The sequence below is a fragment of the Desmodus rotundus genome, chromosome 3 (assembly GCF_022682495.2).
Source record: "Desmodus rotundus isolate HL8 chromosome 3, HLdesRot8A.1, whole genome shotgun sequence".
NCBI classification, from domain to species: Eukaryota; Metazoa; Chordata; class Mammalia; order Chiroptera; family Phyllostomidae; genus Desmodus; species Desmodus rotundus.
The window spans coordinates 36,454,704-36,476,972 of record NC_071389.1 but is presented as its reverse complement, the minus strand read 5'-3'; the positions used below and the strand labels follow the sequence as shown (position 1 = coordinate 36,476,972).

General features: G+C 52.9%; 1 protein-coding gene across 3 annotated transcripts; it reads left to right on the top strand.

Annotated features, from left to right (window-relative positions):
* The first annotated feature begins 82 nt into the window (after positions 1-82).
* CYB5RL (cytochrome b5 reductase like) lies at positions 83-22,227 on the top strand. Of its 3 annotated transcripts, XM_024571233.3 has the most exons (7): positions 83-141; positions 4,007-4,295; positions 5,167-5,315; positions 7,888-7,975; positions 11,035-11,139; positions 14,301-14,504; positions 17,779-22,227. In XM_024571233.3, exons 2-7 carry the CDS (start codon positions 4,101-4,103, stop codon positions 17,980-17,982), a joined length of 945 nt encoding a protein of 314 aa, XP_024427001.2. In that variant the 5' UTR covers positions 83-141; positions 4,007-4,100; the 3' UTR covers positions 17,983-22,227. The 3 variants fall into 3 exon arrangements, with proteins under 3 accessions (XP_024427001.2, XP_053776494.1, XP_045060134.2); XM_053920519.1 differs by lacking the exon at positions 11,035-11,139; XM_045204199.2 differs by lacking the exon at positions 7,888-7,975 and having other exon boundaries at positions 5,167-5,325.
* The last annotated feature ends 42 nt before the right edge of the window (positions 22,228-22,269 follow it).

The window sequence follows — 22,269 nt, the reverse complement described above, 5'->3', positions numbered from 1 at the left end:
CAGACACTCAAACCAATCAAAAGTCAGGGCATCTTATTCTTGCCCCACCCCATAGGCCTTTCCCATTTTCTCATAGGTGGGACTCGGGGGAGGGGAGGGAGCGTGAAAGGTCCAAACGTGAAAGAAAACGAAGAAGTGTAGGTGAGTGGTCTTGGTTGTGACTGGGACGGCAATAGGACACCTAGACTTCACACTTGAACTCAGGGCAACCTGGATCTCTAACGAGTAGTTGGAGCCTGAGCAAGGCACTTTCCTCTGAGACCCAGCGTCCCTTGCTGTAAATGTGGGGATAGAAAGGCCTAACCTAGCACACCTGTACAGTGCCCGGGACGTAGTGGGTGCGCTGTGAGTTCCCTTACCTTTCCACCCACTTCTGCCTGCTGCGGGCACTTTTACCCTGCCCCTCCCCTAAGCGGAGAGTGGCTCTCTCCTCCACACCGGCGTCACGGATCGTACTGCACGCCTCTTCCCCGGCCCCGAGAGTGAGTTATTTACCTTCCTTTTCCTCGGGATTTCCCTTTCCGCCTCCCGGAAGCAAGGCCAGAGCGGTGGACGCAGTCCTTTGCTCATCGAGCAACACGTGTGTATCAAATGCCCACTGTGTGTCGGGCACTGTGCTGAGCATTGTGTTTGTGTTCGTGAATAAAATAGATGTGCGATGTAGCGCTCACAGTTTAATGGGAGAAACAGACAGCAGGTAACCAAGTGAGCAGTTGCAACGTGCGCACGCGCACACACACTTCCTATCCCTTTCCCCAGTTTTTTTTTTTTTTTTTTCCTCTTCAGCATTTAACACAAATATACTGTATGTTTTCCGTTTTGGTCTCATTTAATGACCATCTTTCACTAGAACGTGAGTTCCATGAGTGCAGGGGTTTCTGTTTCTTCACTGATACATCCCCCCACCTCTCGAACTGTGCCTGACACAGTAAATACATGTTTAATGAATGAACACTAATAGAAGCAAATAGTGTACATGATAGAGAGTGAGAAAGGGGAGGTTCACTGAGGGCCTCTGAGGAGAGGTGACCTTCAACAAGGTCTGAAAGGCGAGGAGAGTCATCCAGGCAGAGCAATGACATGTGTCGAGGCATGGCTTAAAGGCAGTGCCTCCTAGACCACAAGGTGGAGTGGAAGAGAGGCATGAGCCAGTTCTTTAAAATTCATGACTGACCTGGCCAACTTCCCTACCAGTTTCCAAAGTGCCGGGGAAAGTGGGATTAAGAAAAAGAAAGGTAAATTGAAGGCAAAGGCTGAGATGAATAGCCCTCACAATGTATAGCTGCTTACTGACGATGGCGTTCTTTCACTTATCTCACTTCATCTTAAAAAATCAGAGTGAGAAATAGGCATAAAGAGGGGACCAGACCTCATTCCCTCATATACATACCTGACACATAACATGCAGTAAAAGTGGGCCAGGTCGATGCAGCTCCGTGCTGGGCTGCAAGCCCTGTATGGTGGGGCCCGTGTCCTATTTACTTCTCCTGTATCCCAGCACCTAGGTCTGTGCTCGGCCCCCAGACCTTATTTGTAAACTGAATGAGCACTCACCGCTCGCTGGAGCCTTTCAAATGCCATGCTTCGTGATAGAATACAACCCTCAAGGGGAGTCCCAGCCTGCTAAGCCTTCATGAAATCATAGAACCAGCAGTAGAACCAATTTTCCCAAGCCAAGCCCTTCCATAAGAGATAGATTTATTGCATACAGAGGGAGGGCCCTTCTAAAACCTATGATACTGATAAGAAAGTTTGGACAGGTTCTGATTAGGAAGAGTCTTGGGCATCAGGCAAGAAGATTGAATTTGGTCCAGTAGGCAATGGGCAGCTGTTAGAAGTTGCTAAGCAGGGCACTGGTGTGGCAAGTGCAGAGTAGCTACCATCGCAGCTGGTGGCAAGTGCACCGGTGGGTGGTGTAGAGAGAGTAGAAGTGCATCCTTTGGGCCCATGGGAAGCTGCAGTATAAATGGATGTGGGAAGCAGTAAAAGTGGAAAAAGCCTTAATGATTAGGATTCCTGGGAAGTCATTGATAACCAAGAAATGGGACTTCCTCGTCCTCTGGCCAACATGGTGGTTCTACCTCTGCCCTTCCACAGACTTGGCCCACACCTTGATCCTAGCACTTTATGCACAAATGAAATTAGTGCCATTGGGAGACTTTGGGGTGCCCAAAAAATTCAGTGACAGTTTGGCTAGTTGGACCCCTGTTCTGGGCCAGCCCGGTGGCCGGGCACTGAGAATCAGAGATGAAGACACCCTCTTCCCTGCCCCCAGAAGCAAGAAAGCTGGTGAGAAAGCACCAGCCTAGAGACATAAGAGACCCAGGCGTGCATTACTCACCTCACTACCTCTGGCTTCCTGACCTGGGCCTCAGTGTTCTGCGAAGTGAGGAAGAACCTGAACTGAGGGAAGCAGTGCAAAGCGCTTGGCTTGGACTCTGGCTCCGCCGGTGGCATCTATTCTTATAATGGTTATCGTCTGTTTAGCCGATGACTCTCCAGTCAGGAGACTCCTCCAGAGCAGAGACAAGTGTCACTCACCTCTGCATCCATCCCAGCTCCTCGCTCAGCAGCCCCTCTTAGTACGTGTCTATGGCAGGAATGAATGGGAGGGAATCAAAGCCTGGAGCTCTTAGAGGAGCTGCATTTTAGAGAAATGACATTAACGTCAAATAACGTTCTGTGCATGAGACTTCCCCTCAGTTTGCTTCTCAGGCCAGAGGGAGAGAACACTTTGATTTGCCTGTGGAACTCTTTAAAAACTTATTTTTTTAAAGGTTTTATTTATTTATTTTTAGAGGGAGGGGAAGGGAAGGAGTAAGAGAGGGAAAGAAACATCAATGTGCGATTGGTTGCCTCTCACACACCCCATACTGGGGACCCAGTCCACAACCCAGGCTTGTGCCTGATGGAATCCCACTGGTGACTTTTCAGGTCGCAGGCTGGCGCTCAATCTGCTGAATCACACCAGCCAGGACACCTATGAAATTTGAAATGAATAGTTTGCTAATAGGTGAGATGATCAAAGCTATTTCTATGTAAACTGTAGAGTTCTACATATAAATAGGGATGACCTTGATCAATCCCAAACTACTCTTACAGAAAGATCTCTAGCCCTGGCTGGATATGTTGTAGAGATAAATGAGATGCAGCAATCTGGTGGGTGATTCACCAACAGTGCTGAGTGAAAGAAACGACACGATTCTGTGTAGGTAAGGACATCATTCATATGGCTTGTAAAGGTAAAAACTGAGCAGAGCTGAACCGTAGTGGTCAGGGCTGCAAACAAAGGGGACAAAATTAGGGGAAGTGGGGGAGCGATTACATCAAAAGTCAAGATGCTGATTACAGGGGTGGGGGTTGTGATCAGGAAGGGACACGCACAGGTGACTTCTGGGATGCTGGCAAAGTTCTTTTTACTTGACTGAGTGCTGGTTACAAAGCTGTTCTTTGATAACATTTAAATTTTTTAATGATTATTAAGTTACACATAAATGTTTTAGTTCATCATTTAAAATGTATTTTAAATTTATTTATTTTTAAAAAATTTTATTTATGTTTAGAGAGATGGGAAGGGGGGGAGAAAGAGAGGGACAGAAACATCCATGTGTGGTTGCCTCTTGCACATTCCCCACTGGGGACCCGGCCCACAACCCAGGGATGTGCCCTGACTGGGAATTGAACCGGTTACCCTTGGTTCGCAGGCTGGCACTCAATCTACTGAGCCACACCAACCAGTGGCATCATTTAAAATATTTTAAAAATTCAACTAGATTTCCTTGTAAATTGCTTAATCCAGTACTCAGAACACAGGAAAAGGCCAGGAAACCTTGGTTGCCAGTTCTAATTGTTATGTCCTATTTGCCTGCCCCCCCTGCCAGGCACCAGAGTCCAGGGTGATTCATCCCTGTCTTCTGTGTTCACAGAGAACACGGCTCCTGCAGGTCTCAGGAGGGTGGGAGCAGTAAAGGTGACCAGAATGTAACACATGTTTTCCCTCTCCCAGACTGGCAAGGGACCGGGGCCTGGGCCCATGACCTCACAGAGCCAGGCCAGCTCTGGGAAGAGCACTAGTCCCTCCCAGGCTCCTGAGCCCTCTGATGATGGATGAAAGGGAGGAAGACGATGATGAGGAAGCCTGGCTACAGCTTCGGCCTGTGGAGCCCTTGCCGTCCCAGTGCTGTGGCAGTGGCTGCTCGCCCTGTGTGTTCGACCTCTATAACCAAGACCTGGCAAGGTGGGAGGCAGCCCGAGCCAGAAAGGACAGAAGCCTGCTAAGAGGGAAGGAGTCACAGGTAAGGGAGAGCTGCTCCTCAGACAAGAGGGCCGGGGTGGCAGCATCTATCTGGCCTTGACCCTGCACAGTGTACCTGCTTGGGGAAGCTTTCTCTGACTCTGTACAGCAGAGAAAAGAGAGTGTGCTCAGTGGAAGCAGACAGAAAAGCCTGGCCATGAGTTGGGTATGGACATCTTACAGAAGAAAGAGATCCAGGAGTTACGGCATTCAGAGAAGACTTCCTGGAGGAGGTGCAGTTGGGGTGGAATGTTAAGGGCAGTGGGCTAAGGCCTAGAAGACATGAATTTGAGTCCCTGCTCATGATGTGACCTTGGACAAGTAAATCACTACCATCAAGGCCTCACATGTAAAATACGGATATTAGATTAGATCATCTTTAAGGCCTCATCAATTTCTAAATTTTGCAAATATGAATTTTAGCAGGTTTGAAAGATGGGTAGGTTGTTTGTACATTAGAGATGAGTGTTCTATACAGAGGACCCAGCTCAAGCAAATAAAGGCCCACATGTAGGAGGCAGCAGGGTGTTCTGGGGAGAATGGAGAAGAGCCTGGCATCTGAGCATGGAAGGTAAAATGAGGTCTGAGGGTCACCCACAGGTCCCGTGAGTGTCCAGCTAATAAGCCCACACTTTATCCTGGGGCTGAGGGGGAGCCATGGAAGTGTTCAGAGCACGGCGATCACAGCGTAAATTGCCTTGGCATCGTTAGATCAGAGTGTGGAAGGGACGTAAGGCGGGACTAGTCTCCACTGTAACAGAAAACTTATCGGCTGGGGTAGTGTCTCCTTGGGGAAAGTGGGGAGGTGCTTGTGGATGCTTGCATGTCTCTTGAGCCCCAGCATGTAGCTGTTGGATATTTTCCTGTTGCAGAGCTGCCCCTCCGAACTGAGCCCAGAGACGTTCCTGGCCTTCCGTATCAGTGCCATGGAAAAACTCACTGAAGACACCTACCGTGTCCAGTTTGCCCTACCCGGGAATAGCCAGCTCGGCCTGTGGCCTGGCCAGCACCTCATCCTACGGTACACGCAGGTAGTGGGAGGGTCAGTGCTGTGCAGCCCTGCTTTGCCCCTTGCCAGCTGTGCGGTTTGGGCAACTGCTCAACTCCCCACTAGTCATCTTCAAAATAGATATAGTAATACATGACTCAGAGGATTCTTGGGAATGAACCAGAGAATGCGTTTTTCATAATAAACTATAAGAGCAAGCACTTTTATAGCACATACTCTCCAAGGCACAGTTCTGTTTGCTGGTACATATGAACTCATGTCTTTCTCACAAAATCTGGTGTGGTAGGTGCTGTTATACCTGAGAAGAAACTAAAGTCGTAGAGGTTCAGTAACTTGCCTCAGGTCACACAGTTAGGAAATGTCGGAGCCAGGGTTTGAAGGCAGGCAGTGTGGCTCTAGAGCCTGTGCTATGGACCTAGTGTGGGTAGTACCAGTGGATAGAAAGAACACTGTCATTGAGAATAAGGGACTTGCCCAAAGCACACAGCTAGTAATCATGGAGCCAGGGTTCAAACTCAGACAGCCCAGCTCCTGAGTTACACTCTCAGCCACTCCTCTGAAGTTCCTTCTTCCTCCCAGCCTGCTTGTGTACTCTCCCTCCTGCCTCAGTCCCCACCTTTACCTGCCCAGGGACAAGACCCTTTGGGACCTCCTGATGGAGTCCTCTGCCAGGCGTTTGACTCTGAGTAGGAGGCTCAGTAGAGAGATCTGAGCTACGGACGTGGATATGGGCATCATTAGCGTATACCTAGACAGCATTTGGGAGCGTGTGGCGTGGAAAGAGGGAAGGGCAGGGAACCCAACCCTGTCTACTCTAGCATTTATGGTTTTGGCAAGAGGAGGAGGAGCCAGCAGAGGAGACAGAAGGTGCCGCCAGAGGATGAGGAAAACCAGGAGAGAGCTTATTACTGATCACACTCTGGCCCCTTGCCTTGCACTGACCCCCACTATTTGTGCCCAGTTTGTTCTGGCCTGTGGCCTGGCCTTCATCCTTAAAGCTCACTGTTCCAATGGATAGGAGGGGCCACAGGGTAGGTCACAGCCCCTTGCAACCAACCATCTACAAATCAGGACCTCCCTCCCTCCTCTCCACCCTTCTCGCCTCTCAAGTGACATTCCTAACACATGCAGCTAACTATGTCACTCCCTGTTCCAACACCTTCTGGTGCTCCCTAACGCCTCCCCAAAGACACCCTAGCCCAGCCTCCCAGCTTCCTTCCCACCAAGTTCTCCCTCCCCCTGCTGCATATTTACCCCTTGTTCTAGCCTCATGGATCCACCCAGCAGTTCCTGCCCTACATTATCCTACCTCAGCTTCTGCCCCACTGTTCCCCTGCTGGAATTACCTCCCTTCCTGTCCCCATTCTCACCTGCCAGTGGCCTGCTCATCCTTTAAACCCCAGCTCCAGGAGGCCTCCGGGGTTCCCGGGGCCCCCAGAGAGAGTGGTTGCTCCCTCTACAGCGTGCCACTTTAGCCTCTGTCGCAGAAAATGTCACTGTCCTCTTTGCATCCAAGTCATGTCATGTGTTCTATTTATTTTCCCATTTGTTCCACAAGCATTCATTGAATATTTCTGTTCAGCTTCCCTGCTTTTGATGCATTAGGACAGGGCCTTTTTAAAAGTATTTTCAAACATTGTAGGAATTGAGAGAGGAGTGCTTAGGTGCTTCTGGAAAGCCCTGAGGAGTAGTGGTAACTTGGCCCCGCAGTCAGACAGGGCTACGTGTGAATTGTAGCTGTGTGACCTTGGGCAAGTGGCTTTCCTTCTCGAAGCCTTGCTTTTTCATTTGGGTCATTATTTGAAATCAGTAAGATAACGCGTACGAAATGCTTGCTGTGTAGTAGGCAGTTAAGACAACTAGGCTGCTCTCGGCCAGGATGATCGTCCTGCCCCCTTGTGACAACATTACAGTGAGGATTCGTGCATGGGACCAGGCTCGGACTAGGGCACCTTTGAGGACCCTTCCAATTCTATGGGCACCTTTGAGGACCCTTCCAGTTCTATGGTCGAGAAGAGGTCAGGAAAAAAACCGCAGTGATAGCCTAACAACAGTTACTTCATTGGTGTACTTCTTCTTTTTTTTTTTTTTTATAAGATTTTATTTATTTTTAGAGAGGGGCAGGGAGAGAGGAAGAGAGGAAGAGAAACATCAATGTGTGCTTGTCTCTCATGCACCCCCTACTGGGGACATAGCCCACAGCCCAGGCATGTGCCCTGTCTGGGAATCGAACTGGCGACCATTTGGTTCTCAGGCCTGTGCTTAATCCACTGAGCCACACCAGCCAGGCCATCAGTGTACTTCTTGAAGCACTTTCCTTCTGTAATCCCTGTGGAACTACACAACAGGGGCAAAGATGGCTGGCCCCATCTCACAGAAGGCGGAGCTAAGGGGCTGATGACCTGCCCAGGGGCTCACAGCTAGCACATGGCGGGGGGAGCCTCAGTGCTTTTTTCCTGCACCATCTTGCTTGCCCCTCAGTGAGGACCACTGGGGATGACCCCACCCTACCTTCACCTTCACCAGCCTGGCGAGTAGATACTTATACAGGTTTATTGAATGACTGAGTGCTTCTCTTTCCCAGAGGGATAGTAGATGGCTTAGAAATTCAGAGAGCCTATACGCCCATCAGCCCTGCCAACGCAAAAGGATACTTTGAAGTTTTAATCAAGGTGAGCTGAAGCTCTAAGGGCCCCATGGGTTCCCGTAGAAGGAGGCTGGCTTGAAGGAACAGTGGGGACAGTGAAGAAAGCCTTCTCCCATCTCCTTTCCTGGTGAAGGGGTTCTGCCTGACCACCAGCAGAGGGCTTATTCCTGACAGATTTTATGGAAATGAGGCTCAGACTGAGAAAGTTAAAGCTGCCCCTTCCCATTTTCTTGCCAATTGATGGAGACTGAGTGCAGAGCCAGGGGGATGGGAGGCCCAAGCTGCCCGGTACCTATTGTGTAGTAGGCATGGGGGTCCAGATGCAACTGACATGTGCCTGTCCTCAGAGGAGCAGCCCGGACAGTCCAGTGTGACAGACACCAGGACAGGGGCTCCCAGCTCGGCGTGCTGCAGCCGTGAGACAGTAGGCTGGGCCCCCTAGCAGAAATGAGGGGTTGAGCGGTATGTTGGGGTGAAGGAGTAGGAACCAGAGGGGAGATGTGGGAAGGAAGCTCTCCATGCTGGGAACAGCATGTAGGGTGGTAAAGGAGGCATGACTGGGGAGCTGTCTATCATTTGTCCTGGATCAGCAGGGGGCGTGGAGGACCTTATGGTCCAACCTAACCTGAGATCACCTCTTGGGAACGTGGGCAGGGGCCAGGGCACTTGAGCTGGGCCTTAAAGGCAGAGCAGAAATTGGCAGTGGCAAGGAATGGCATCCAGGCCAAGGGGGTGAATAAGCAAAGGCAGGGAGGGGTGAAACAGAACAGGGTCTCATGGGAACTATTCCCAGTCTTAATGGCAGGGGAAAGGGGCTCGTGGAGGCAGCCAAGTGGTGAGGAATTTGGCAGAAATGAGATGAACAAAGTGGGTTGGATACAAAAGACCCCAGAGACCCAAAGAATAGGCACTGAACATGTAAGAAGTCACGAAGGTCCAATTATGTGGAAAAGATAAATAGGTGGAACAGCACGGAATTGCTGCTACTCTAATAGTCGACTTACAGAAAGAGCAGTTTCATGTGGGTTAACCTAATATATGGCTCTAGATCATCATTTCCCAAATGGAATCCTAGGGAACACCAGTGTTCGAGAGTAGCTTTCACATCCTTTTATCTCCCTTGTAGGACAGGAATTATTATCCCTATTTCACTGATCCCCAGGAGAGCCCAAAGCTCCACAGCTAGTGAGAAGGATGGCTGGCGGCGAGCCCTGGCCTTCTGATGGCGAGCCCCAGCACCGGCTCTGGCTTCTGCCTTCAGAGCCCGAGTGTTACTCCCTCACACGTAACCTTGGATGGAATCCCTTCTCCACACAACTGTTTGTCTGGGAGATTCCACAAATCCTCTCCAAATGGCCTGTTTCCCCAGGCTGCTTGTCTGAGTCTGTTTCTGTTGAAAGGATAAGCCTGGAGACAGTGTTCTCCCAGCTGCAAGGCTGACTTTCTCCTTTGCTTACCAGAAAGCCTCTCTTAGAGGGATGCGCAATTATCCCTAAGCCGCTGGCTAGAAAGAGCTGGAAAAGATTGCAAACTGGGAAGGTAGATGGGTTTTTTTAAGTTTACCCTTTCTGGTACACGGGAAGTAGGAACTGCCATTTCTCAGGCACTGTCTGGGCACCAGACACGGCTTCTGGCTTTTTATTTCCCTAACCACCCTACAGAGTAGATCGTGTTATCCCATTTCACAGATGAAGAAGCTGATGCTCAGAGATGATGTCATTGTCCCAAGGCCCCTTAAGTAACATAATTCCGAGTGGAAGAACAGAAGTTCAGTGTCAGTCCTCTTTAACAAGCGTGTGTTGAGCAGTCTCTGTGTGGGCTGTGCCTCCCTGAGACCACGCCAGACAACACTGGGTGTGCTCTGAGACACGGCCTCCAGCAAGTTAGGAGAACGGTAGACTCCCTCCCAGACCTCTTCCCAGTGACCGAGGACTTCCCTTGCTTTATGCATATGGTGTCCAAGGAAGTCAGGGGTGGTACTGGAGGTGGCTATGGGCGCTTAAAAGCATGTCTGATGACCAAAGCCCAGTCTGGTTATAATCTCATTCCAAACACCCTTCCAGTCCTGTTACCCAGTGCTTCCCTCTCACCGATCCTGCTGTGACCCCTTGCTGTTCCCAGCACATGACCTGGGCTGTTCCACCCTTGACCATACCACACCTGATGCCCAGAATCCTCTCTGCCCTCCTGCTCCTGTTCATTCCCAGTGAGTTTGATCTTACCTGCTCTTCAAGGTCCAGCTCAAATGCTTCCTCCTCCAGGAAGCTATCCTTGATCCTGCTCCGTTGGAAGTGCCTGCACATCCTTAGTGTTCTCCCAGCACCTTATCCTTCTCATGGGGTATTAGGGTGTCTCTTCTTTGTGTATATCCGAGACTTAGGTACCTTCTAGATTGTGAGCTCCTTAAAGGCAGGGCCTGAATCTGGTCAATTGATTGATTAATTGATTCATTCATTCAAATATTTATCAATTCCTTTCCATGGCACTGACTGCCTTCTTGGAGCTTCAGGCCCAGCTGTCTCCCCTGCAGCCTCAGCAGGGTGCATGCCATGGAGTGGGCAGGCCCCCAGGAAATGTAGACTGCCTTCCCCCCATGGAGGAGTCTCCTTCACATCCTTCATGTTTTTTGTCCAGCCAGGAGACAGTGTAAGGTAATGCAGGGATTGCAGATAAGTAAGTGGTCTACGAACTTTAGAAGGAGCATTCACTCCCCAGTTTACCACAGTCCCTACCCTTCCCCGCTGTCCTCTTATACTGAGACTGCTTGTTGTCATTAGTCATCTCATACCCAGTTCTTCACTCATTTGGGGTACCCGTATGGGCCCTTGGTTATTTGAGTTTGAGACTTCTGTAGTCAGGGCTGGAGGTCCTATGGGTTCTCATCCCAGCCTCACCATTTCTCTTCCATGTAAGCTTCTGAGCCTCATCTGAAAGTTGGGAACGACAGTACCAATTTTGTGGGATGAGGAGGAGGATTAAATGAGATAACACATGTAAAGTACTTAGCATTGTGGAAAGGGATGCTGTGGTTTGTATTCGCAGCATGTGCCTGTGCCACTGAGGTCTCCCTGGGTTTGCTCCTAGTGCTACCAGACTGGGCTGATGTCCCGGTATGTTGAGTCCTGGAGAGCAGGAGTCACGGCTTTCTGGCGAGGACCTTTTGGAGGCTTCTTCTATAAACCAAACCAGGTCAGTGCCAGCACCCTGAGTCCTCAGGGGACCCCTCCCAGCTGAGCCTCCAGGACTGCAGCTTCAGGTTTTGGGTTGTAGAGTCTCACTGTACCATTCTTCCTGAAGCCACACCCAAGCCTGGGAGTAACCTTGGGGTGGGACATGGGAGGAGGTGGAATAGGCACTAAGACACAAAATTGTTTGCCCATGCCCCAGAAATATCCGTGACTGCCGTTGCTTAGAAAATTCAGACTCATGCACTTGGTATTTGAAGCCCCATCCCATCTTACCCTCAGATGTCTTTCCAGTTCCAAGACTATAGAGACTGCCCCTAAATATGTCCCATGGCTCACCACTTGGGAGGCGGCTGCCTCCCAGCCTGGAATGCTCTTCTCCTTATCCTCACGCTGTGTTCAGAGCCTTCCCTGATGTTCCCAGGAAGAATTAGCAATTTCTCATCAGTTGGCGTGGTTCTTATTAGTTGGAGAGCAGTTTGGCAGTATGAAGAGGCTTAAAAATTTTTAACCCAGTAACTGCACTTTTGGAAGCCTGTCCTGTGGAAGCAATCCGAAACGCTGACTTCTGCACGCGTTCGTCGCCGCTCCGTTTGTAATAGCAGGGGATTGGAGATGACCAAGTGGTCAGTGACAGGGGCGCAGACACACGCCCTGGGTTACAAGTACTTAAAAGAATATTATCTTGGATTTTAAAATTATGTTAATAAATGATATGTGCTTATGTTATAAGATCAAGGGACAGACGCTAGTACAAAACTGAGTATACAACAGGCGGAGAAACTGAGTGAAAGTGCACAGGAAGGTATGAACAGGAAATGCAGGAAGCGATAGCAGCTCTGGGTGGTGAAGTAATGGGTGGTTTTTATTTTCTTCATTATACTTTCCAAGTTATCCACAATGAGCACTTATTACCTTTATAATTAAGAAAAAGCAAAACAAAGACAAATGGAAAAGAATGAATCATCCCTCTCCATTCTTTTTGTTTAATTTAAAAATGGCTTTTATTGTTTTTTCCCTTATTACAAATGCAGTACATGTTCATTCCCCCCAAACCCAGCAGATACAGAGAGGCAACAGTGAGGAATAAAGAACTCCTGCAGGCCATCTCCCCAGGCACATCAGTCTCTCTACCTCGGCATGTGCCCTTCCAAGCCCTCTTCCGTACAGGGCTGTTTGTACCCGTGTGCACACACATGTCTGTATAGTAATATCAGACATGTATGTGGCTCCGGTTTTAATACTTACTGTGTAGTAACTCATTTAATCCCCCCCACTGCTCCTAGGTGCTGCTACCCTCATTTTCCAGATATGGGGGTGTACGTATATTAATACTCTTCTACAGTGTTCCCCCAGGACTCACCATGCTCAGCCTTGCGTGTTAGCTGAGCATGTCCCTGTGTCCCTGGGCCCTTGAGGGCAGGGACTAGGGATTTTCATTTCCTCCCAACCTTGAGGTACACCTGGTGAAGGCTGTCTTGACCACCTTCTCCGGGTGGGGCCTCTCCACACCTTGTGGCTGCTCCTGTGCACCCGCAGAACACTGCTGGGGAGCCCCTGCAGTAGGGCCCAGCAGTGAGGAAGGACAGAGGGGGTCTTGCACGCTGACACTTGGACCCTGAACTGGCAGCTATCTTGGCTCTGCTCCTCTCAGGAGGCTGGGGTGCACCAGGCCTGTCCCCAGCCCTGTCTTGCTGCTCTGTACTTGTCTTCACTGCAGGTGGGCATCGAGTCAGCCCAGACACCGGCACATTAGCATCTGTCTATGCGCTCTTCTGCCCAGGGCCAGGCCCAGGGTGGGCCTGGAGGCCCAAGACGGGTCAGACAAGACCCCTGTCCTCCAGAAGCTCACGGTCTGATGGGCAGACAGACACACAGACAGATGTCAACAACACAGCATGGCCAGTGTAGTGAGGCAGGGTGCACTGAGGGCTGTAGGGAAACAAGGAAAGACCCTTCACCTGTCCCTGGTTCAGGGAAGCCTTCCCAGGGGAGACCCTGAGCAGCAGTGGGAGGAGGAGGAGCAGGCTAGAGACAGGGCAGTAAGTGAGCAGGGACACAGGGCTGGGTGGCATGGCTGGCAGTAGGGGCTCAGAAAGGGGATGGAATCTAATTGTTAAGCCCCAGGCCTCACCAGGCACTTTATGTCGCCTCTTTTACTCCCCATGACAGTTCTGAGGCAGGTGCCATTCTGGGGAGGTGCTGCTGTTGTTATTATTTATTACTTATTACTTATTAATTATTACTACTTTACCAAGGAAGAAACCAAGGCTCAGACAGGAGAAAGCATTTGCCCAGAGTGCGTGGCTGGGGGTTTATACCCAGACCTGTATGACTCCTGGCCCCCCAGGAGGTAGTTCAAGCAGTGGTGTGTGTTGGGGCTGTCAGTGAAGCTAGTGAAAACCTGGACTGCGTTCACAGAGGCCTGGTCTCTGGAGCGAGGGAGGTGAATACTGCACTGCACGGGTCAGGCACTAACCTTTAAGGCACTGACGGTAAAGCAGACTGCCTTTCTTTAAGAGGCCTAGAGCCAGGAAATGGGCTCGGCGAGGAGGGGCTGATGGAACTGAGACTGCTTAGGGTGGAAACTCACTTATTACATGGCTCTTCTGTGGTAGGTGCTTAAGTATTTATTTGGTCTATAGAGTGGAGCAGTCTCAGGGTTCCAAGCTAGCGCCCTCAGATGTCTACAGGGCTGCCCTGGGGCAGAGGAAGCAGCCCAGAGAGCAGACCTGGGGTAGGGGCAGTGGGGTAAGAGCAGGTTTGAGCTCAGCGTGAGGTGGGAAGACCTCCCTGGCAAGGGAGTCAGTCCATAGTAGAGCAAACTGACTTGAGAGGTAGTGGCCTGCCTGTCAGTAGAAGTGTGTACGAGTCCTATGGGGATGCTTTAGAAGGAGAACAAACCACTTGCAGGATGGGCCACACCCTTATCCTCCCTTTCAGCCCCCAGATTCCATGATGTCTGTTACAGAGACCTCACAAATTATAGACTTGAACAAGCAAATGGTTTCCTGGGGGAGGCAGAGGGGGAAACTCAGATGGATGGACACGGGAGGGGCAGTGCTGTCTGGTTTTAGCAAGCCCAAGAAAAGGCCCCATAGTGGGTGGGTGTGTGGGCGAGACCACTCCCAGCCCACACTGTCACATACCCACTCTGTTCCCCAGCACGGTGAGCTGCTCATGCTGGCTGCGGGCACCGGCCTGGCCCCCATGGTACCCATCCTGCACAGCATCACGGACAATGCAGATGATGAGACCTTTGTCACCCTGGTCAGCTGCTTCAAGACCTTTGAGGGCATCTACCTGAAAACCTTTCTAGAGGAGCAGGCCCGTTTTTGGAATATCCGCACCTTCTTTGTACTCAGCCAGGTAAGCCCAGGGAGAGGACTTCCTTCCCTGGTTGAGACTCTGCGGTCCCCTGCACCTGTCCTGAGCACGTGCTGTGGCCTCTGTGCCCCGTGCTGTGATAACAGCCCTGCCGCTGGTGGGATCCCCGCCACGTGCCTGGCAGGGCAGGCAGGTACAGTCATGTTCCTTATGCAGGTGAGGAGACACGCTCAGGACGGTGACGGTACCAGCCAAGGGCCATGCTGCTAGATGGGGCAGAGCCTAGATTTAGCCTGGGGCTGTCTGACTCCAGAGCTCCAGCTCTCACCCATCATGCTTTGCTGCCCACCATCCGCCCCCTGGCATCGTCAGTGGGGGGCCTGGTTGCGGAGTCAGTGGGCCAGGCCACGGAGTCCTCCTTGAGGCAGGGCCACCTGTCTGGATCACCACACTCTCCTCAGGGCTCAGCACAGTGCCAGGTGCAGAGTAGGCACCCCTCCACCCACTGCTGGGGGAGGAAAGTGGGTCCGACTTCGCTGCACTCAGAAGAGTTCCTGCCACATCACTTTGCCCTGCCTGGGAAGAAAGCTGCTTCCAGCTCTCCAGGCTACAGACTCTCTAGGCCAGGGGTGCCAAACTCATTTTCACTGGGGGCCACATCAGCCTCGTGGTTGCCTTCAAAGGGCTGGATGTAATTTTAGGACTGTATAAATGTCACTACTCCTTAACTGTTAAGCAAGAGCTCGGTGCTGCCGCTGGGTAGAAACAAGGTGGAGGGCCTTGTGTTTGCCTCCTGTGCTCTGGGTGACCCAACCCCTCTTACCTCTGAGTCCTCGTCCCCTCATTCACTCGGACCTTCACTCGCCTCCCCTCCGGACCATAGCATGGGGACCGTCATGCCCCTTATCACCAACTTGGCTCTCAGCTCTCTCTGTTCACCTGCCTTCCCCTGGCTGCATCTCCTGGTTTGGGGTACCCTGCTGGCGCCTCCCTCCATTCTCTGTCACTCAGGGTCCACCTGCTCCCTGCCCTCCAGGTACTCACCTGTATGTCAGAAGACAGCCACAGGGGTTGCTGATAACAGCCCCCTTCAGAGCACTTTGTGCCTAGTGCTGTGCTAAGCATTTGTGTGTTGACTCATGCAACCCCACACCACAATCTTAGGAGGTTTGTACTGCCATCACGCCTACTGTACAGATGTGGAAACTGAGGCACAGAGAGATTTAAGAACCTTGCCCAAAGTAACACAGCAGGTTGGTGGAGAGCTGGGTGTGAACCCTGGTGGTCCTACTCCAGAGGCCCTGCTGTTACTGCCCATCAGTATAAGACAGCACAGGGATGGGTGCTGCTGAGGGTGTTCACGATGCTGCAGCAAGCAGGGAGGGCTTCACAGAGGAGGTGGCCTCTGAGCCTAGGCTTGTAGGTAGAGTGAAAGTTCACCAGTCATAGGGCCTGCAGCCCTGGGCTGGGGCTTGCATGATGCCTGTGCCCTGGGATGTGGTAGGCGAGTGGGCTGGCCATCAATGGCAGGGGCGATGGAGTGAGAGGCACTCCTGCCTGTCCACACTCCCTCCACTCAGGATGCTCCCTCTGCTGTCTGGCACCAGTGACTGCTTGAATCTTCAAGCGTCCCCCTGCTCCAGCCACCCCACATTGATTTGTCCTTCATCCTACTGCTGGAAGGACCATGCCACAGCCCGGCCCTGCTTGCAGCCCTTCCCTGGCTCCCTGCTGCTGTCAGGACGGAGCCCAAGCCTGCAGGGCCATGCCAGTCCTGTGCACCCTCCCTCCCTCCCTGCGCTGTGTTCTGGTGTCACTGGTCTGCCTGTGGGTGCGGTGCTGGTGCTTTCCCCGACTGCCTGGCCTTTGCTCAGCAGCGTCCCCCTGGCCAGGAGCACTCTCCCCCACTTCTTCACCCAACACTGACTCCTCGCCACACCTCTCTTCTGGGGTGTAACTCCATTCCCAGCGCCTTCCCTGAGCCCCTGGGCTGGTGTCGGGGAGTCTGCACTCAACAGTGCCCACCCTGGTGCACCATCACTGCTCACCAGTCCCCACCCCACCTGAGCCGTTGCCAGACCCAGCTCATCTCTGGGTGTGCAGTGGAGGTGGGCTGAGCTGGACCGAACTGCCCGAGGGAGTTGGGCAGTGGGAAGCAGAGGTGAGGCCAATGCCCTCCACCCCCCTATCCCCCCACCACCCTCGGGCCAGTAAGGTGTGTCAGAGCATGGAGGGGTCATCAGAGGGGTCCCTGTAGGCACTGCAGCGCTATCTGTAGAGGGCCCTCGGGGTCCCACGAGCTCCGTGAGAGGCCTGTGCTCACGGAGCCTCTGCCAGGTGTCTCCGTCACCATACACTCAGTTGCTCAGAGAAGTCACTGTCACTCAGCTAGGAAGTGGCAGCAAAGCCCAGATTCCAACCCCAACCCACCCTTCCTGCTTCTGCTGAGCCCCAGGAGCTGGAACTTGTCTTCATGGGGTCTGCAGGGGTCTGAACAGTCCAGTTCTGCAGGGGTTTTGTTTGTTTTGGGTGCTGGGTACGGGAGTTTTCTTTGTTAACGCTCTTCAAGCTACATATACTCAATGATTTCTGTGATTTTGTATACATACGTTGTACTTCAATAACATGTTTACTTAAAAGAAACTCCCCCAAGTCAGCTGGTGGCGGACCAGCTTTTCTTTTGTGACCCTGAGGCTGAAAGCCGCACGCTGAGGCTAGAAGTGCAGAGAGAGTGGGGCCTGGGTCCATCGAGCGCCTGCTGCCCGGCCCCGATACACACAGGCGGGGCGAAGGCAGCAGACGTGCCTGTTCAGAGCAGCTGCCCTGTCCCCAGTGCCTAGTGCAGTGCCAGTCACAGAGTGACTGCTCTGTAAACGTTAAATCAACAAGCTAATGGAAACCCTAAAACAAATGAACAAAAGTTATGCTCCAAGGGTGGTGGGTACAGACAACCTTGGGAAGGTGCTAGGGCACCCACCGTAATGGGGAGAAAACATTTTCCCCAGATGACAGGTACAGCGGCCCCCAGGAGGCCATGAGACACGATAGGGCCTGAGTTCTAGTCCTGCTCCTGCCCCATTGTATGCCCTGGGGAATGCCCCCCTCTGTGCCTCCCCTGTTGTAGGAGGGTAAATGCCTGCCCACAGGCTTGGGGCGAGGTGCTGGGTGCCAACATGAGCTAGTGCCTGGGCCACAGTAGGGCTGGGTGAAGGTTGCCTTCCCACCCCCTCTGCCTCAGTTTCCTCATTTGGCAGAGACCTGGCTGCGTGAACTCTGAGGACCCCCCAGCACTCACCCTCATTTCTCATCACCCCAGGAGAGCTCCCCGGAGCAGCTGCCCTGGAGTTACCGGGAGAAGACCCGCTTTGGCCGCCTGGCCCAGGACCTGGTTGAAGAGCTGGTTGGCTCCTGTCGGAGAAAGCCATTTGCACTGGTCTGTGGCTCGGCTGAGTTCACCAAGGACATGGCCAGGTGCCTGCTGCGTGCAGGCCTGGACGAGGACTCCTACTTCCTCTTCTAGGCCTGTCCTTCCTTCCAGAGCCCAGGCCAGGGGCCTGCCAGTGGGACACAGAGAGGAGCACAGACAGGAACCAGGAAATGTGGATGGAAGGCCACCACTGACTCACCAGGTGGCCTTGGGTGGCCATCTTTCCCTGTATGTACTCTGCTTCTCATCCACCCCACAGGTACTGCCTCCCTCAGGCCAGTCCTGCTGTGTGGAGGGGGATGGACTGCAGGGGGACCAGGGGGTAGGGGGTGGTAACCAGCCTAGGAGTCAGGGAGGACTCCTGGTCCAGGACAGTAGGAGTTGGTAGGAGAAGGGGCTAGAAGAGCTCCCCTGCTTCCTCAGGTTAGAGGGCTCATGGGGGGCTCCTATCAGACCATGCCCTGAATATCTACTCCAGAGCCTGCTTCCCTGGACACTGGGTGTTCCTGGGGGCCTGCAGGGCTGGCTCAGATGAGGTGTCCAGGAAGTGTTCAGCGGATGACCACAGGGGCGGCTGAGAGCTCTGTGGAGGAGGAGCTTGCCTTACATACTCCAGGGCCATGAGCCTGACACAGGGAAGGTCTTGGGCCCTGTGACCTGACCACCTTCTCAGAGCAAGGTGGAGCCAGTGTTACCTGTGTTTTGTATCGGCCCTAGGCCATTCCGCTGCCAGTGACTTCACTCTCAGTTGCCCTTTCCTGGCTGGAGAGCCCAGCCCAGAGTCCTTTTTCCAGCAAGAGTCACAGCCGAAAATGTGCCTCCCTCCTGCAGGCAGCCAGCTCAGCCCTCCCTTCAGCTCTGGTGCCCTGCCGACAGTTGCTATGGAGATCTAAAGATAGAGCAGGAGTCAGGAGACCTGGGTCCTTCTCCCTGCTCTGCCCACTGAGTGAAGGCTGATTCCCATCCACCCACCCCTTCGCTCCACACCCGCCCCCTCCATCCTGCACGGGGCGTGCCCTCCCCAGGGAAGCCAGCACCCCTGGGCAGCGCACTGCAGTTAATGAATTCTGCTTTCCACAGCCTGAGCCCCAGAGCGCTGTGCCCGCTCAGGCTGGCTACAGGCATTCCCAGAATCAGAATATTAAGTCACGGACTCTCGGAATGAGAGAACCACAGAATTGTGGAGTTAGAATTTTACTGTCATAGGATCACAGTCCTCATTGTATCAGAGATTCAAGTTCAGGACTCCAGAGAGCATCCAGTCTGCCAGACCCACTGTGTCCACGGGGAAACCAAGGCCCAGGGAGGCCAAGTGACCTGACGACAGTGAACAGTTCCCAGCAGGGCCAGCCCTAGAAGCCAGGTGTCCCAGAGGCAGCCCTGTGCTCAGTCAGAGCTCAGAGCCAGCAGCTTCCGTACTGGGCTCCACAGCACACGAGGGTTTCTAACCTGGCAGCAGGGAAGGGACAGCCAGGCAGGGTGTCCAGGTCCCCCTTCAACCAGAGCAGTCTCATTTTTATCCCATTTATGTCTTGGGGCTTGGATTCATTTTCATTTGTGCAAAAAGGGTTTCCTTGCACCACCCCAAAACTTGCAACAGATCTCTGTACTGTGCCACGTTCAGTAAATAACCGTGACAAGCAGTAGGGGACGGTGCCAAAGGTGTCAGACTGTCTCACGGGCAGAGTCCCACGGTCAGGTACACGTGGGAACAGGGAATGTGCCCGCACCCAGAACCCCATGCACACGAGCACACTAACGGCTCTGAACGGTCCAGTGGTAAAGAGACTGTTTTCATTTTGTTGAACCCAGAGATTCCCAAGCTTGTTTAGCTGTAGAGCATTTTTATCCACTAGAATCTGTTGAGACCCGTGACCATGGAATATGCTTCGGGAAACGCTGGTCTGTTGAGAGCCTCTTTTCAGCGCAGTGGTGTGTGGGAGGGCCCTGCCCCAAGTCAGAGGTCCCAGCCTGTGGCGAGGGCACAACCTGCGTCCTCCCTTGCTGCTGGGGGAACCTGGGTGTCTTCCTCCGAGCTTCCCCTTCTCCAGTCAGCACACGTGACTGAGTCTCCTCACAAATACTTCTGGAGGGCCTACTGTGAGCCAGACTCTGTTCCAGGCACCCAGGAAACAGCAGTGAAAAGGCAGGGGCAGTTCTGGCAAGCTCCACCGAGGAGCCTACTGCCCGAAAGGAGAGCAAAAATGAAGCCAGTGGTTCCGCAGGGGATGAGTGCTCTGGACAGGGAGGTAGGGAGTGCTGGGAGAGTGGGGGGCGAGGGTTTGTGGCCCCACCCGGGAGAGGGCCAGGACACACCTCCACACGGAAGGTGGAGGCTTCACAGGTAATTCCTCACTCATAAGGGTGATAGGTAGGAGGTCCCTGCTTAAGGGGTAAGGAGTCTGTGGCAGTTCGTGCATGCGCCTTTGTTCCCTGTAGACATTTGATGTGTGGCTGTTAGACAAGGCCACCCAGTGATAACCAGCAGCCTCCCCCGCCCCACGCTGCTCCGTGCAGCCTGGGCACCGGTGGGGTCTCCTATCATCAGCCCTTGGGAGGGCCCCAGCCATGCCCTTGGTGCCAGGATGCCAAAGGGCTCACTCTTATCATCTGGAAACCTGAGAGCTCATGGGTGCTGTGCCTTGTCAGATGCTGAGTGAGTCCAAGGAGAGGACTGGTTGGGGTGTGTGAGAGCGGACCTCTTGAGAGTGGGGGGCGAGGTCCCCATCGGCTGGCCCATTCCTGCCACCTCTCCTGATAGTGCCCCGCTGCAAGTCGTGGGAGCTGTGCTGTCAGGGCTGGCAGCGAACACGGGGGCTGCCCCACTGTGTTTGCCTGCACCACTGGGCCGCCCCCTCAGTGCTCTCCCAGCCTCTAGCCTCTCCCCGACGCGCCCCACGCTGCAGCCAGACCGACTTCTTTATTGTGGTGAGAACACTTCACAGGAGATCCGCCCTCTTAACACATTTCTGAGTGTACAGCGCACTGTTGTTGACTGCGGGCGCAGACCTCCCGAGCTCAGAGCTCATTCAGCCCACTCTCCCTCTCACCCACCAATCGGAGCCTGTCAGGCCCTTGCTTAACCTCCTCCAAGGGCTCCCCTCTCCCCTCAGGACACAGCCTCTCAGCTCTGTTTACCTTTCCAGACTGACTTTATGGTTCTGACTCCTTGTCCCCACCCCCAGCTCCTACGTTCCCAACCAGTTCTCTGGCATCGGTCATTCCCTTCACATTCATTTGCTGCCCCCTCTGCCTGCCATGCTCCTGTCACCACTCGCCTTGGCCTCCTTGTTTTTCAAGGGCTCAGCTCAGCGCCACCTCCTCTCGGAGGCCTTGCCTGCCCCTGCCCCTGCCACTGCAGGCTGGGTTAGTGGGTGGTCCTGTGCGCTCTCCTGCTGTTGCACCTCTCAGAGTGTCTGGTTCGCAGTGAGCGCCCAAGGCCTCCGCACCTCGGCCTGGCCATTGTGTCCTGGGGTGGCGGGGGGAGTGCTCAGCACGTCCTGAATGTTGACCACCTGAAAAATAAACAGTTAATATTCATGGAGTACTTTACAGGTTGCAAAATGCTTTTTCATCTACACTGAAGCATGTAATTGTCACCAAAATGCATGCTATTTTAGTACCCCAATTGACTGATGAGGAAACTAGCCTTCTGGGACATTCGGCAGTTCCCCAAGGTCATGTAGAGGTACACATGCTGTAACTGTTGCAACGGTCGCGTGTGACCCATGAGTGCTCCAGGAGGTGTGTGTGAGGATTGTCATCGCTGTGCTGTTTGAAATAGCAAAGAATGAACAAGTACCGACTTTCCATCAGAAGGAGAATTGAGAACTGAACTGTTCTGTGGAGATTCGTCAGCGGAATACCATGCAGCAAGCAGTTCAAATGAATGAACAGGTCTGCCGGAAGCAACGTAACTACATCCTAAGAACATAACAATTGAGTGAAAAGCCATTGTAAAAGGAAAGCTCTGGTGAGATAACCATATTTGGAAAGTTTAAAACACAAAAGGATGCCAAATGCTCAGGAAGGAGATCACAGGGAGTGGTGACCTCTGGGGATGGAGAGGAGGAACCGGTGGGGGCGGGTGGAGGGCTTTTGTCTTTGTCACTTTCGAGCAGCGAGCCCTGACTGGTGTGACTCGGCTGGGCATCCATCGTACCGCAGGGCGAAGGGCTGCCCTGTGGCTTCCCGGTCGGGGCCCATGCCTGGGCTGTGGGTACCGGCTCCCATCAGGGCCTGTGTGAGAGGTGGCTGACTGATCTTTCTCTCCCTCTCTTTCTCACTCTCATCCCCTCTCTCTAAAGAGGAATGAATAAAATGTGTTTTAAAAAAAGAGTATTTGAAAAGAGTATGATCAAATAGGAACATCTGGTGAGT